The 16415-nt window shown below is 26.7% G+C and overlaps 1 protein-coding gene across 1 annotated transcript; it reads right to left on the bottom strand.

The window, feature by feature from the left end:
- Nucleotides 1-303: 303 nt before the first annotated feature.
- Nucleotides 304-13688, bottom strand: LOC129608354 (uncharacterized). Its single transcript, XM_055519831.1, has 4 exons — nucleotides 13031-13688; nucleotides 8969-9147; nucleotides 7845-8029; nucleotides 304-1244 (listed from the first exon to the last, which is right to left on the bottom strand). The coding sequence occupies exons 1-4, from the start codon at nucleotides 13476-13478 to the stop codon at nucleotides 1073-1075; spliced, it is 984 nt and encodes a 327-aa protein (XP_055375806.1). The 5' UTR covers nucleotides 13479-13688; the 3' UTR covers nucleotides 304-1072.
- Nucleotides 13689-16415: the final 2727 nt, after the last annotated feature.

Genomic DNA, 16415 nt, shown 5'->3' with positions numbered 1-16415 from the left:
GTTTATGCAACTTTTTAATAATTATATATAAATGTACAATGTTTATGTTAATTTTTTTTTTGGTTTTTTATATATATATATATATATATATATATATACATACATAGGTTATGTATATATTTTATTAGCTGCCTATTTATGGCGTAAAATTGCAATTTTTGTAATTTTTTTTTGTTTTTTTTTTTTTTGAAAGGGCTGGAACTTTCTTTAATTAATTTTTGTTTTTCTTATTTTATGGTTTTTTTCTTACTTGAGCTTAAAATAAAATTTTTAATTTCTAAGATTAGGGATAATAATTTTAGTTTATATATTTAAAAAGGTTTTCTTTTTTTATTTTGTAAGTTTTGTAGCAATTTTCATTCATTTAAAATAATAATAAAATAAATGAAAAAAGTTGAACAATATAGAGAAATTTAGGACTGCGGATTAATAAATTTTTTACAAAATTCATACATATTTGATTTTAAGAAAATTTTACATATTACATGCATACTTAGGTATTTCATTTTATTGTAAACAATTATATTTTAAACACAAACCACATTCATGTGTTAATAATTTTTACGAAAAATATTCATATAAGTGGCTGAGTTTTCTCGTCAGATAAACCCAGTATTACTTAGTGATGCGCTCTTTTAAGAATAATCCACCTATACACATGATGTTTTGCAATTATACTGTATAGAAGTACTACAATTTTTTTTCCTTCTACTTTTCGCATCCTAATAAAGAGTGCTTTAAATTTAATATTTTGATCCTAAATTGTGTTGCTGGAGAGAATGTTTAATTAAATTTCTTTAATGTGTTAATAAAGATTGTTATAATTTTACTTTTAATATGTATGCATATCTAAGAATTATTCATGCTTAAGAATTTAAAAATTATGTAAAATTTTCCCAAAATAATAAAATAAGTAGAGATTTGTTTGCAAAAGTAGCTCTATATGATTTTATAATAAGTCCCATTATATTTTTACAAGTTAAGAATAAGAATTTTTTTAATATTAAAAACTTTTATATATGTTTGTTTTATATATAGATGCAATGTATATGTATAGATGTCATGAAACTATTTAACCCAAAAATCTAATATTTGTAAATATGGTTTTAGCAGGACGTTTTCGATTACAGAAATTTACAGTTTTATGTTGATTTCCGTTGCGGTTTTCATGCAATCCTACCAAAAGTTTAAATACATCTTCTTTACTAGGTACACATAAATAACGAGCATCAGCTTCGTAAGTTCTGAAAATATAATAAAAATAATTTTAATAGTTTATTTTACAAAAATTTGGTATTTATTATAACAATATTATAAATGTTGAGGGTACGGAATATATTCTAGTTATGTGCTATAAAAAAAATAAGTTTCTTAAAGAATAAGAGAAATTCAATATGTAGAATACTATGGATATTAAGCAATAAGCATTGCATTAATTAACATAAAGTATAAGTTAATTTAATAGCTATTCTATCTATAGGGTTATGATGTGTGTGAGACAATATGATAACTTTTTATGAAAAATTTCCTGGTAACTTTAACTTGAAACACTTTTTAATCTTTGAATAAATTTTATGGAAGATTTTTAAATATTTTAATAAAACAATTACGAGTACAATTTTCTGAGAAAAACTTTTAAAAGTTTGTATGAATTGCTATATGACTGTTAAAACAAGTCAATTTGCAAACATGCATATGTGTGTATTGTGAAAATTTTGTGTTAAACATTTTTATTGAAGAAATTTTCTTTCCTTTACCATTAATATTCAATGGTTTTTATTAATTATCAGAATTTCACATTGCAAATTAATTTTACTATTTAATAAAATAGAAACCAATTGTAAAGTGTACAAATTTCCATGTTTTAGATTTTTTATTAAATGAAATCAAAATAAATTTATAAAGACTTTTTTTACTTCGTTGTATTTATTTTCTTATGTATAGCCTAATTAAAGGATAGCTTTTTCTTTACTTCTTCTAATTAATTTTTTAATACGATTAGCAAAAGGGATAATCTAATTAAGTATAGTAAAAATGTTTGTAATTATTTCTTTGTATTAAGAGATTTTATTAAGAGATTTTTTTAGGATTATAAAAGGTGTCCCAATCCGCACATACACACACATATGTGCACTTATATTTTTAAAGGTAAATTAACCTTAATTTTTTTCTTATTTAAAAAATATAAATTTAAGAATAAATATCCTTAAACTTTACTTATTTTTGTTTCTGTTACAAGGGATGATTTGGTGGCAAGGGATAAACATTTTATATAAATTTATTTATTAAAAATAACTATGTATGTATATGTTAATATTATTATTTTTCAAACATTTGCCTACGTGAAAAATTATGCGAAATATTAATTATATAATTGCAAATGGAGACTTTCTTGGACATTTTTTCCTAAATGAAATTCACGTATAAGTAAATAAATTGTTATTTCAGTTTATAAAAGTTACAAAGAGCGTTCTGTAAAGCAAAATTTTTAGTAGTCTTCATATTATTGGTTTATATAGTGCAAATTGTTCTCAAATGTAACAGAGTTCTTTTTTGTTCATGTGTATCATCATTACTTTCTGAGTCAAATTCTGAGGTTCCATAGGGCAGCCATCAAGGGCAATTGCTCTTTATTATCACTGTTAATAATGTTGTGTCCATTTTGAATTACAATAATTCTTCATTGTAATTTGTGCTGATGATACGAAAATTTTTAAAAAATTCCGTTCTGCAAATGATGCAGTTCCTCTTCCGATGATCTTCGTAACTTTTACAGATGGGGCACTTTTTTTTTTTTTTAAATTGGCAATTATTTTATTGGCAAGGCAAGCTCTATGTTGGGATTTATTAAGCACTGGTTTAAGGGATTTAAAGATCCCTACATTTTGTAGTCGACATTTTTTAACAAGATTCTTCTTTGGTTTGCCTCCATCTAGAATATGCCTCAAAGATTTGGTCACCAAAAAATATTAATAGAATAACCACAATATTAAAATGAATATTAAAATTAATAGGATTGAGTCTATTAAAAATTTTTTGTATGATCTGTGCATCGTCCCTTTTCTTGGAAAAGTCCTATTTTTTCGCTGTGAAAACAGGCTCAAATTAATTATCTTAAGCAAAAGACGTGATGTCGCGGACGTAATTCTCATTTTGCCACTTATGAAATCTGATTTGATCCTCGACTCCCGATATTTTTAAGAAGATCGATATCAATTTTAATATTTCGTCTCTTTCTCCTGACCTATTCCTAGTTCTTTTTCATAGAACTAATTATGAGAAATCACTAGAATGTGGAATTTGTGTAACAAGTTGAAGAACACACTTGATTTCACTCCTGTATGCACAAAGATCCTGTATGCATAAACGCGGTTTGTAATAGGCCTATTGTTATAATAGAGTCTTGTTGTTTTCTGCCGTGCAACTCCAGGCACAATTTAGTCATACGTCGGAAACTAAAAAGGCCTTAGTGTTTAAATTTTGCATAAAAAAAAAATTAAAGTACCAAAACTTGGAAAGTTTAAATAATGTGGTACCAAAATCCCGTCATATCTTTGTGTTATAAATGAAAAGACACGTTTAAAAAGTCTTAATTTTTTTTTGTTTTCTTAATGGTTATATCAATTAGTATGTAAGGTGAAAAAATAATTGAGAGGAAAAATTATCTAAAAGGTCCTTTAATATTTTTGTAAATATTTGATTTTTATCCTTAAATAAAGTAAAAGCAATATAAAAATTATAAGCTACACATTGTCATTGAAATTAATTGAAATTTCATAAAGTTTGTTTTTCAGTCGGAAGATTAAATTAAATATAAAAATAGAATCTATTTATAGCAATGTTTAAATTAAATTTGAAATAAAAAAGAAAAAAAAAAGAAAAATCGAAAAATAATATGTACAAAAAAATTTGTTATTCAAACTGATTAAAATGAGAAGCATTTTTGTTAAGTCAAAGACCTGTCAAGGTAAGCAATCAATTTGCAATAAAATTTTATAAAAATTTTTGAAATATTTAAAAGGAAAGAGGGAAAAGGTGGCTTTTTTTCCAGTTTAATCATTCTGCAGTCACATTATGTTATGATAAATATTTTGTAAACGATAAAATTTTTATTTATTTGTGTGCATTCAATTTATTCGGCCTCATTTTTTTTTATTATGATAACTTTTAAAATTAAAATTTTTCTGACACATTTCTAATAAGGTAAAAAGAGAATACATACTTATTTTGAAAGAGTATGTATTCATAAAAACAATACGTTAATAAATTTCACTAAAGCAAGTGGTTTGTTGAGTATAGCACATTTCCCATGAACAAGTGAAAATTTTTTAAAATGATTATATTCAACTCCTGCTTTACAAATTTTTTTTACGCTACTTTGAAATAACGCGGTTCACGTTATTGGTGTTGATGTTTTACACCTAGCAGTTATTTTACTATTAGTTTTTTCGCCGGATTTTTTTGGGAAATATTTAGGGTTTTTTCAACTTAAACAATTTTTTTAGGTTGTTCTATGACCGAGTTGTTGCAGGATTTTGTTTATTTTTAGTTGTTGCAGGTGCTTTAGGAACGTATCTGTCGTGTAAAAAGAGAGTTGGGTGAATACCACAATTATTATATTTTTTTCGGATTGGTTGCTTGGTTGTATTTTTTAACTTGGTTGCTAACGCTTGGCTGATTGGTTTATGTGGCCGCGGCCTATTTGCCGCCAATCTTTGATATTTTGTGAAGCCTGGTCATACTGCTCTGCCCCACGGGACCAGTCTGGCCTTGCCCAGTTTGCATATTGATGAAAAAGACTCTCTTTCTCCATCTTCTATCTTCCAGTAGCTGCAACAAGTTGCATTAGCGACACTCCTAGCCTGGGGCACATGCTCCGCCCAACGGAAAAAATTCCGTGTACCCCACAAGACTGCCGTCAAACTGACAATGCTTCTTGGAAATAACATCGCGAGAAGCCCACTGGATTTCCCAAGATCGTATTTTGAACACATTTTTTTTTTGCCGTCAGTTTTTTTGTCGTATAAAATATCAACTTTCTAAAACGTGTTGACAAACGGAGGAATAAACAGAGTAAAGGTTTTTTGCAATTTTGCTGCAATAAAGTGCTATTTTATTTGACATTAGTGTGGTAGAATTTACCACAAATTTGATTGATATAGGTATCCAAAAAAGTTGATAAATAAAATTGATCTTTCCTGTTGAAAATCTTTCACAAATTTTGATAAAACTATATTACGTAATTTTACCACGTAATATAGACCAAATTTTTGTCATTTATTTATGGCATATGAACAAGAAAATAAGACTAAAATAATTGGAAAAAAATTTTAATTAGAGTTTTTCGTACAATATTTAAATTAAAGATTCTATGTCGTAAAAGACCTACATATAGTATGTTTTTTATTGCAAAATAAAAACAGAAATTTTTTGCATAAATTTCTATGGTTGGTTTTATATTAATTGTATGGATTAAATTTGCATATTTTACAATTTAAAATGTAGATTCCAAAAAAAAAGAAAGAAGAATTCCGCAGTTTGCATAAACATTGAAATTTTTTTTTATTTGTTTAAAATTTAATTTTTTGTTCAAAGCCAAAGGAAAGTATAAAAATAATAACATTATTATTTAAGATAACATAATCCTTTAAGAAAAACAATTATAAAATTTTTTTAAGGATATCAAATACATTTTTTTACACAGAAGAAGTACGTTAGACTACAGAGTATAATTTTTATTGCATCATTATGATAAAATTAAAAGTAGATCTGAATACTCTTTTAAATTCAAGGATTAATTTTTATTTAATAGAAAAGTTTGCATTTTATACTCTAAAAGATAAAATAAATATGTGGCAGAAAAGCTTTCTCAGAAGTAAGATTTGCAAATTATTGTTGAAAATTTTTAAATAATGGGCGTGTGTATGTTTTGTGAATGTGCACTTTTGTATAACGAAATCATTAAAAGGTTAAAGTTGTTAAATACTTTCGAACATTAGTGATAAAAATTTATAATAAAAGTCCGATAACACACTGTACTGTAAAATACATTTATGCAGATTTTAGAGTTTTTATATTTACTACATTATGTATTTACACTTCATGCAGTTGAGAACTATAGGCTTGCGTAAAATCCACATAAATGTATTCCGGATTTCTTAAACAGAAGTGAAATGTTAAATTTCACTAGTTTCATTGAGATAATTAGACGGTGACCAATCTGCCGTAATTTTGTTTTTTATATACATATATATTAATGTTGAAGGTTATTGATATTTATTATTTATATTTGTTGGTATTCAATATCGAATGTATAGTCAATTTATTAGTAATTACTTTTTATATAAATATTTTACTTTATAATATAATATATTAAGTTATGTAATATTAACCAATTTATAGTGAGCTGACCAAGACTGAAACCCAAAACCCTTCAGTTAATGGACTGGTATCAAAACTACTCACAATTGAGCAGATATATTGCACTGCATTTTTAGCCAGGATATTTTCTAAGGTATGTCAAAAATGTGAAATGAGCTTCAGTTATTAAGAATTAAAAAACACAAATTCTGATCAGTTCACCTACTTCTAATGTAAAGTGAGATATTTAATTGTCATGGTAATCTGGTTAGCGGAAATATGATTATACAGAAGTACGCTAGCAGATCAACTGACAAATAAGCGCAGTTAAACAAACCAACATATCTTTAAAACTTGTTTATTTACGTTTTAACAAGGAAGAATGCATTAGATGTGAAAACTCGACATGTAAAATTTGATAAGATGAAGAGTGCCGAGACTACACAAGTAAAAAATTAAAAAATTGCATATTACTAGGATTTGTTTTTTTTTTAAATATTTTAAAATTTTCAAGTATGATTTTTATTTTGCACAATATTACTTAAATTTTTCCAATAATTAGATCTATAAAGATCTAAAGATAAGTATTAGAATTCTTATATTCAAGTCGGTTAACGTGATTTATCTATTTATAAACTATCTATTATATCTATTAAAGATTTATCTATTATATAAACTATTTTACTAATGGCAATAAATTTTAATATGTTCGTTAATATATTGCTAAAATGTTTTTAACAAAATGAGGAAATTGTTACTAATTAGAGCGCAAAAGTATACTAATATGGGTAAATAATTACTACCATTTATTAAAAGTGCCATCACCACTTCATTTCATGTATATTTAACAATACAGAAATGTAGTCATTGAAATTCTTTAAGAGCTTGCAATAATATGAAAGTTATTTTCAAAATTTAATTTTATTTTATTCTTGTAATACAAAAGTGCTTGGAAATTTTTATTGTGCTTAATTACATCACATTTTAAAAATAATTTTTAATTTTTTAAGAGAACGTCATGGTGGAGCCTTTTTCCTTTTCTTACATGTGACTAATGAGTTATGTGACAATTCAATGAACAATTATAATAACAATTTTTGTTTGCCTGCTTACATACTATGCAATGTATATATGCTATGCGATAAATTCGAGCAGAATTTACCCCTTTCATAGTAACAAGACCCACATATATTATTATATTATATTCAGATGTAGAAACACACATACATGTATATATTTCGTTCTCCTTTAAATACTTAAGTTCATTACAAACATACGAGAACGAGACCAAGAGACGAAAAGCAATAAATTCTTTTTTTTAATATTATCTTGTATTTTTCTTTTCTCAGTCGCGTAATGTTAACTTTTGTGTTAACTTGTTGCTATAAGATAATTTCGCAAGGGTTAATGATGTATCATTGCTCTTTTTTTTATAATATTTTTCACTTTTTCATATGTACCCACTCATGTTTATGTATACTTACCCTCTATTTCTGCTGCTATGTCTTTTCCAAGGATATCTTCTATAATATCTTGAACGCTTTTCTAGGCCAACATTGCTACCCTGAAGAAAATTATTTACTTCAAGACTTGAATCAATTTGTTGTGATGGTGTTGTTATAGACGGTTCTTCTACGTATACTATAGGTAATGTCTCAATTGATGGGTCCTTTTAAAAGATGAGAATGAAAAAAATTTAAACATACAATTTATTTATAGAAGTATTTTAAAATTACAAGGTTTTTAAAATAAATTTATCACATGTTATAATTAAAATGTTGAATTTATAATAGTAACTTGTGATAATGTGAAAGTCACTGTAGGAATATTTTCTAAAATAAGATTAATATTAGTTTGACAAGTTGAAAAGTTACGTTATAAAAGTTGAATTTTTATAGAATAAATTGCTCTCTTTTAAGGAAGATAGAATATATGTACATACAAAATTTTAGCAATAAATCAAATTTTGAATTTTTAAATTTAAGATCACATCTTTAACAGCTAAATTGTTCGTAATTTATTGAGACACTCAAAAAGTTCATGAAAATCCAGTTTGAAAAAGATGGCTTTATCTCTTTTAAATTACGTGGCGTTCGCATCTCAACTTTCCTATTAGAGTTATCATTATAGAATTTCAAATGAAATGCCACATATGTTATGGAATGTAGTGTTAATTCAATTTTCAAACTATTAGGACCCTTATTACCATTAATGGTATTTTATTGAATTTTAAATGCACCTACACACATATACATTATCTTTCAATTGTATAGAAAACAAAAGCATAAAAATTTTGCATCGCATTAATTGAAAGTTCTGAAGTGCGTGCCAATAATATTTCAACATTTTTTTTTGCGAGTATAAAGTGGCCATCCACTACATTTTATTTATGCTCGTTTTTATTTTAACAACGTATGACACCTGCGTTGTATATCAAAAATAATTGCAATGTGCTGTCACGTAACTACAATAAAAAATTATCAGTCTTATTTTTTTAATTCAAAAGCGTATTGTTATGGTTAAAAAGTGTGTAGGTAACCAAAAACCAAAATCATGAAACCTATACATAATTTGCTATGCATGTAGATACGTATGTGATTTTATTTACCTCAAGCATTTGCATCATAAGGGACGTTTTACTAATAATATCCTGTTCATCTCGGATGTCTTCTTCTATTCTTCTAAGAACACCAATTTTATCATTGATGTCGATATCATTGTTAACCAAACCGCTATTTAGGTCCATATAGTCATCACGTTCATCAGAATTGTAATTTTTTATGAATTCTGTAAATTAGAAACAATTAAAAATTTATGGGAACATGAAAGATAGGTAAATATAATGTAAAATTTTTATAGAGGATAGACATTGAATATTGCCTTGATTATTAAATTCATGAAATAAATACATACATATTGAGAATGAAAGCTTTTCCACTGCTGCTGACAGGACATTGAAAATATTTATTTAAATTTATAATTTAAGATGTCTTTTAAAATTATTAGAAATTGGAGGCCTATTTAAAGGAACCAGCAAATCCAGAATCTTGGACAAAAGGGAAAAGAGTTCACAGTCCACAGAAAAACAATGAGTGGTTGAATAGCAACTGATAACAATATTCAATGCAGTATTTTACTTTTACATATTTTTATAATATCCATATAATATACAATATAATTCGATACCATAGTGGATTATTTTGCCAAAAATTCCTTGAACTTTTAAAAAAAAGAACCAAAGCAATAATAAAATTATTGTTCTCCTTACAGACATAGGTTTTAAAAAAAAGTTTACTTTTAATATAATGTGCGACTTCATCATTAAATTATAAGAACAATGGAACTTGTGTTTGACATAGATTTCTAACAATAAATTTTATTTTAAAAGTATTTAAAAAGTCATACATGTATTATGTTTCTATTCTTCTATGGGTATTGTGTATAATTTCATAAACAAATATAACAAAAGGATTTTGTATAAAAAAAAATATGATATTATATAACAAAACATCTGATACCTCAGTTATCTTCTTTCTTCTGTCTATTTTTGTAGATTCTATTATGTTAAAAAAAACAACAGATTTTTCGCCTGTTATTCTTATTGAGACTGTATATTTGGGTGAGAACGTGTACGTTAATTGAATAAGTAATAAGGAATATAGAGAGTACTTTTTATTACGTTTAAATATGTGTAAACTCGTAACGGTTCTTCATCCTAACTGCATAATCTGACGTGGTTTTGTAATAATTATGGTTGGTGGTAGTTGAAATTGAGTAAAAAACTGTCTTTTAAAAATATTCTCTTGAAAATTTAATTTAAACATGTTTTTTGGTTAAACTAGGACAGATAGAACAATTCTAGGTGTTTTTCGTGAGTTCACCATGAACTCACAGAATCCGCAAATATTTAATAATATGTTGTAGCAAAAACATTTTTGCAGATATTTGAAAAGCTATAAGTCCACTCTCGTTCAATTGCATCTCAGAATTTTGCTACTCTTTTCCCTATAGGTGTGTAAATGATTGACTAAAATTCTTTTAAATAAGAAGAATTTAATAGTTTCGTGTATCATACCTTAATTAATGCATCATTAACACTTAAAACATTGTGTATATTCTACACTTAGCTGCTTTTATGAATAAATAATGAATACAGAGGACAGAAAACGTGTCTTGAAGGAAAAATAAACTGTTGAATGAGATGAATTTCAAAGAAATTTACCTTACCGAAATTTTATATTCTTAGTTTGTGTCCTAAATTTGTATGCGTACTCTTATTTGTCCCAGTTTTTTCATTCGTATGTTTGCGTTTATTATTATTATATTTTTATTTCTTTGGTGACATCTTAGTTGATTACTTAATTATATTTGATGGGTTTTCATATATTTCAAAGGAATTTTTTTTTTGTGTTTTGAAGTATAACGTAATATACGCCGTCCAGAAAGGACAAAGGACTGCGAAAAAAATAAAGAAATTTGTTGGCTCATTATATGTACATATATACACTGATTCTAGTTTCCTTTTGTTCATATTGAAATTTAGTTCATGTTTTACATATTCTTTGATAAATTATTTGGGATGAGGTCACAGTAGAATTTTAATAAATATTTTAATAAAAATTTTGTTTATCATTTTATTTTTCTTTTTTCGGTATTAAATTTAGTAGCATATAGAGTAAGGCACAAGTGCAATATATACGCGCGTTTTCTAAAATGAAAACGAAAGAACTAAAAAATTCTTATTATACGGTTGGGAGAATATCAAATTTCCTTAAAGTTAAAGGTAATATATCAAAAATGACTGATTATAATATATTTGAAATAATGACATATTATGTTCTAAAATAAAGCAGAAAATATTCATTTGTACGTTTGTTTAAAAAATTCATAAATAATTATATAACATAAGTCTGGGACTTATTTATACGTGCCTATCTGTTCTTCTTTTTTTCCTATAAATATGGGAGGAAAATTTGAATAAAAATTGTTTTTTTTTTTGTCACACATATGTAGTGTTTATGTGACGTTTTGATATTTCGAATTCTCTGATTGGAATATAAAAATAACAAATTTTAAATGGCGCCCGACAGAGAGGTAAAAAGAAAATTGTAACAAAGGCAGGAACAGTAGAGTTTACAGTTAACATTGTACAATTAGTGAAATGAAATATTAACGGTATAGGTATAATTTTGACAATTTTCAAAAATGTTCGGCAACGACGGAAAGGTAGGTTTTTGGAAGATGTCAAATAACTATGATCTGCAAAATAGTTTTTAAAGGGTATGGTTAATACAAACTGATTCGAGAATATTCTACTTCTACAAGTTGCGCGTTCTACGTTTCTGTCATACATAATTCAAAATTATATGACGTTATTTGTATCACATTCCCTCTCTGTTTCTCTCTATGTTTTTAACTAAAATACTTTTATACATATTATACGGATACACATTGTAGCAAATTTATTATACGCTCCACCTAAGTTTTACAGTTATATGCCTCAAAAAAAATTATCAAAATTGCGTGGTAGATCGTTAACCCACATATCTTTTTGAGTGTACATATATGGTATTCGATGAATAAAGTCCGCCTTAAAAAGTATTTTTAATATTGAACATGCCGTATACATAGTTATATTCAAAAGTTTAAGGATACAATTTATGATTCTTATTAAAATATCTACTTAAGATGTGCTAGTGAAAATAGAAAATAGTAGGAGTAAAAGATAAGGATTTATTGTTCTAAATCAGTAAAAATTAACTACTTTATTTTTGAAAATGTCAATACATACATGAATCTTCTATTTTAGATATTAATTAAATATCTTAAGTATGTAATCTCCATTAATCACTTCTAATTTTATTAGAAGTGGGATAGTTGTCAATTCCATGCTATTTCAATGTGGACGAGGCCTGCTGTCTCTGCGTGGAAGAGGCCGTTTTGTATAAATATGTATGGCGGCAGCTCAGTTACTGCCGAGATACTTTGTGACCCCGATAGAAGTCTCGGGGTTTGGAGTGGGTATAATACAGAAATTTTTCAAGGACTTAGATATAGCGCGAATGTAGATGGAGACGGGATCCTATGTGAGTGTCAATGAACAAAAAATCCTGTGTCAATGAGAGAACGGCCTAAGAGTCTTGGTTTTCTACAAGAAAAAAAATAATCATGGTTAAAAAAATAATAAAAAAAGGTGTTTAGCATCGACCGAATCGTCAGTATTGATCAGCGGTCAGGATTGCATATAACCTGATCAAAATTAAAAATAATTTTCGAATAGCTTTTATGAATTTGCAAACTGTACCCCATTATTGGTCAAATCTACTATCTGTCTTAATTTTAAATTTACGAGTACAAAGATCTGTCGTGCTAGAAAAATTTTAGTAATAAAATACTTAGTATTAAAAAAGTTAAACGCATTTATTACACAATAATGCGAAAAAGGGTATTTAAAATTAATTTCCTTTTAAAGAGTACTATTCAAAAAACCCACACGTAAATACCTTCATATAGACACTTAAAGTTTAAAACATTGTAGCAATGGGAAAAAAGAAATTTTTACATTTTATTGTTTCTAAAGAGATGAAAAAATCTATGAAATTTTTCTCTTTAAATAACCATAAAATATTATAATAAGGACTTTTGTTTTAAAATGTTTTTTGTTTCTTACCATCACCGGGATCATAAATAGAACGATCTTTATCGTCTGGTAATATTTGTGTTTGTGGCAAATAGTCATCATGGTGTAGTGATGCTTTTAGAGATGATGATGATGATGGAGATTTTTTACCAAATAGTGTTGTTGATAGTGGTGATATCATTGAATGTTCCATTAATTGTTGTAATTGATGATTTGCTGCTGCTGCTGCTGCAGATGATGATTTTAGTTCATTACCATCTGATGATGATGATTGTAGTTGTTGTTGTAATAGAGAAATACCACTTAAATTTTCTGATTGTCCATCTGAATTATCGCTTGCTAATAATGATTGTAAATTATCTGTTGGTGATAATGATCCAGATACTGATGGATTTGTTCTTAATGATGAAAAACCAAATACACAATTATACGATAAATAAGTTATTGCTAATATCCAATAGAAATTTGTATGCGACATCTTTTCATATATAGTTTTATAGTGTATATAAATTTTATTTCTATTGTATATGGTATATGTGAATTACGAAAGGTAAAATTATTGTTTCAGGTGTAAAAATTTATATACTGCAGAAAATCAGTAAGTTATTTCAAATGGCATTCTTTTTCTTTTTTTTTGTTTATTTTTCAAACCAATAATTGATTGTTAGTATTGTATACTGCAAATTGTTTCAAAACATTTAGATACTGAAGGTTTCTATTAAAATTTTTCTCGTGTAAGAATATTTGCAAAATATCATCACAAATGAAGAAGTCTAAATCTGAAATAAAAATAAAAATCATTAAACCTAATTATATTGTAATGTCCCAGACAAAGATGGAATTAATTTGAACTGTATGGAAGAAGAAGTAAAGAGAAAGATTAGAAATTGATTGACCGTTATTTGAAAATAAAATAATCTTTAAGGAGAGAAGAAAACACAAAACAAAAGAGGAAACATAATATAAGAGCAGAAGTTGGAAGTCCATTATATAGATGTAGGTTGGATCTATTTAATTACGGTAATGGACAAAATTATAGGTCCTTCACTACAATCGTATATTATAAAACAAAATTAATGTAGCATTTTGCGTTAATCTTAAGACCATTGTTTGTGGGTATATAGAGCAAATATAAAAAAATATTCTTGAAATAATTTGATGACCAATAAAAAATAAATGAAAATTATATAAACTTTAATTGAGTGTTAAAATTAAGTAATTTTGTTGTCCTTTCGAGATGATTGCGTTCCCCGAAATAGAGAGAAAAAAAAAATATTTATTAAATTTATTTTTGGTTTTCCTAATTTCGTTGTTCTTTTTGGTTAAAAGAAGAACGTAAATTAAAAACGCGGATAAAAATATTTATGATGGTAATTATTTTTCATTACGTAGAACAATAAACTTATAAAGTGAAGATTTACAGGTTCATTAAAATAAATTTTAATAATCAGTACATATGGAACTCATTTTTAAGTACTTGAGTTTTAAGTACAGTTTCACTTACACTCGATACACTTCATAGTTGCCTGCCACTGATATTTAGCAATTCACTTTAGAGTGTTGATCAATTGATTTTTCATAGGGTTTATAGATCATGGTCGTTAAAAGATGATCGAAGCCGAAAGCCAGAGAAATGTTGTTTTTATAAATTCATTGTATGTGTCCAGTTGAGGAAAAGAGATAGAATTTGGCAGATTGGATAGTGAATAGTTTTGCGGCTGAAGTCAACGACCATAGATGCTGTGAAATACTTTGTCAATTGTTTCTAGTGAAATTTCTATTAGGAATCGGTCGCGGCCATTAGTACCGTTGGTTTTAGAGAATTAACTTAAAAAGCCTCTATGGCTACGGACCAAACGGGAATATATAAGACTGAACGACGTTTTATGGCAGTTGCCATATAACTTTAAATAAAAAATTATCATGTTCCGGAAACTGTTTAAGTTACGCATTTTTTTTTATAAAAAAATTATTCAAAAAACAATATTCAAGATGGTATCAACTTTTATTATTTTTTGCGTAGAATCTTTTAGCATTATCTGCCTTATAGAATTATGTATTTTTTCACAAGTATCATATAATTGACAGAGTCAGTTCTAACTGTTTTATATTTCTATTTTGTTATAAAAGTTTTTGCTAATTTTAATTTTAAAAGAAGTTTTGAATCTTTTTCGCTCAAAGTTTCAATTTCATTGTAGAGAACGAACACTTCATTTTTTCATAAAAAAAATTGTATAAATAATTTTCTTTTATCCTTGAAACAATTTATAATTACTAATATAATTTCTTCTCAGTTGGTAAAGAGGTTAATTCTGATCACCGCATTATTAAAGTCAAAAACGTGTTCTTTATCCTTTCTCTTAATTATTTTCGATGAAGTTTAAGAATTTTTTTTTTGATTTTTTCTTTTTTAAATAGTTTGTAGAATTTTTTTCCAATTTTTGTAAAAATAATTTGAATTTTGAATAAATTAAAAAACAAAATCAAAATTATTTGTGGCGAAGGAATTTTATACTTGAATAGCGTTAATTTTAATTACTTTTTCAAGGAAGATATAAATTACCATTCAATTCAAGGAAACCATTTTCATTTTAAAGAAGATTTTCAAAATCTTAAATTTTTAAATTAATATCAAAAACCGCAAATTAAAATAATTTTTAAATAAATTATTTGGATGTGGCTTTTAATTTATAAAATTTATTTAATTGAAATTTATGACAATTTTCAATGTAATGTTAAATTGAATATTTTATTAAAAAAAATCCAAATGGAATTTTAAAATCAAAAATGTATTTTGGTGTATTTCGGAAAAAATTTCATTCATGTGGAAATTTTACAAAATTTTATAAAAATAACGTTAAATAAATCCAATTCAAATCAATGGTTTGTAAAGTAGCACGTTTTCACTGAATTTCCTGATTTTGAAACTCGATAACTGTTCCACAATATATTGCAGATTCCAGGAACAGGGTAACAATAAATCGTGAAGCATAATTAGTTAGATCTATGTTGTGACCCGTTCAAGTAAAGTCTTGGCGCATAAAGTAATTGCCTGAGACCTTCCTTTCCAATAATACTGAGCACCATGTGGCGAGCAAGTCACCACAACCCCTCCGCTGCCAAAGTAGAGCACCCAGTAACTTCCTTCTTCTGCAGACTACCAAAGCTTCACACTTAAGGAAAAGGTCTTCATCTCTTCCACACAAAACCTACGGGTACCGTTGCTTTACAGACCCAGCTTTTAAAGGTGACCCGTGAGTCGACAATATCTACTTAAGAGGATACTCCTCTGCTTCCTGGACATCCCGCCTGTTTCGTAGAAGAACAAGCAATTAATTAGCTATTTTTTTGCATTTGCGGAATTTGAAATATTCTTTTTGTTTCGATAAAAAAATAGTTTGGACCTTTTTGAGCC

The sequence above is a fragment of the Condylostylus longicornis genome, unplaced genomic scaffold (assembly GCF_029603195.1).
Source record: "Condylostylus longicornis isolate FDR11 unplaced genomic scaffold, ASM2960319v2 ptg000031l, whole genome shotgun sequence".
Lineage (NCBI taxonomy): Eukaryota > Metazoa > Arthropoda > Insecta > Diptera > Dolichopodidae > Condylostylus > Condylostylus longicornis.
Note: the sequence above shows the minus strand (reverse complement) of the source record. Positions and strands in the feature narration are given on the sequence as shown.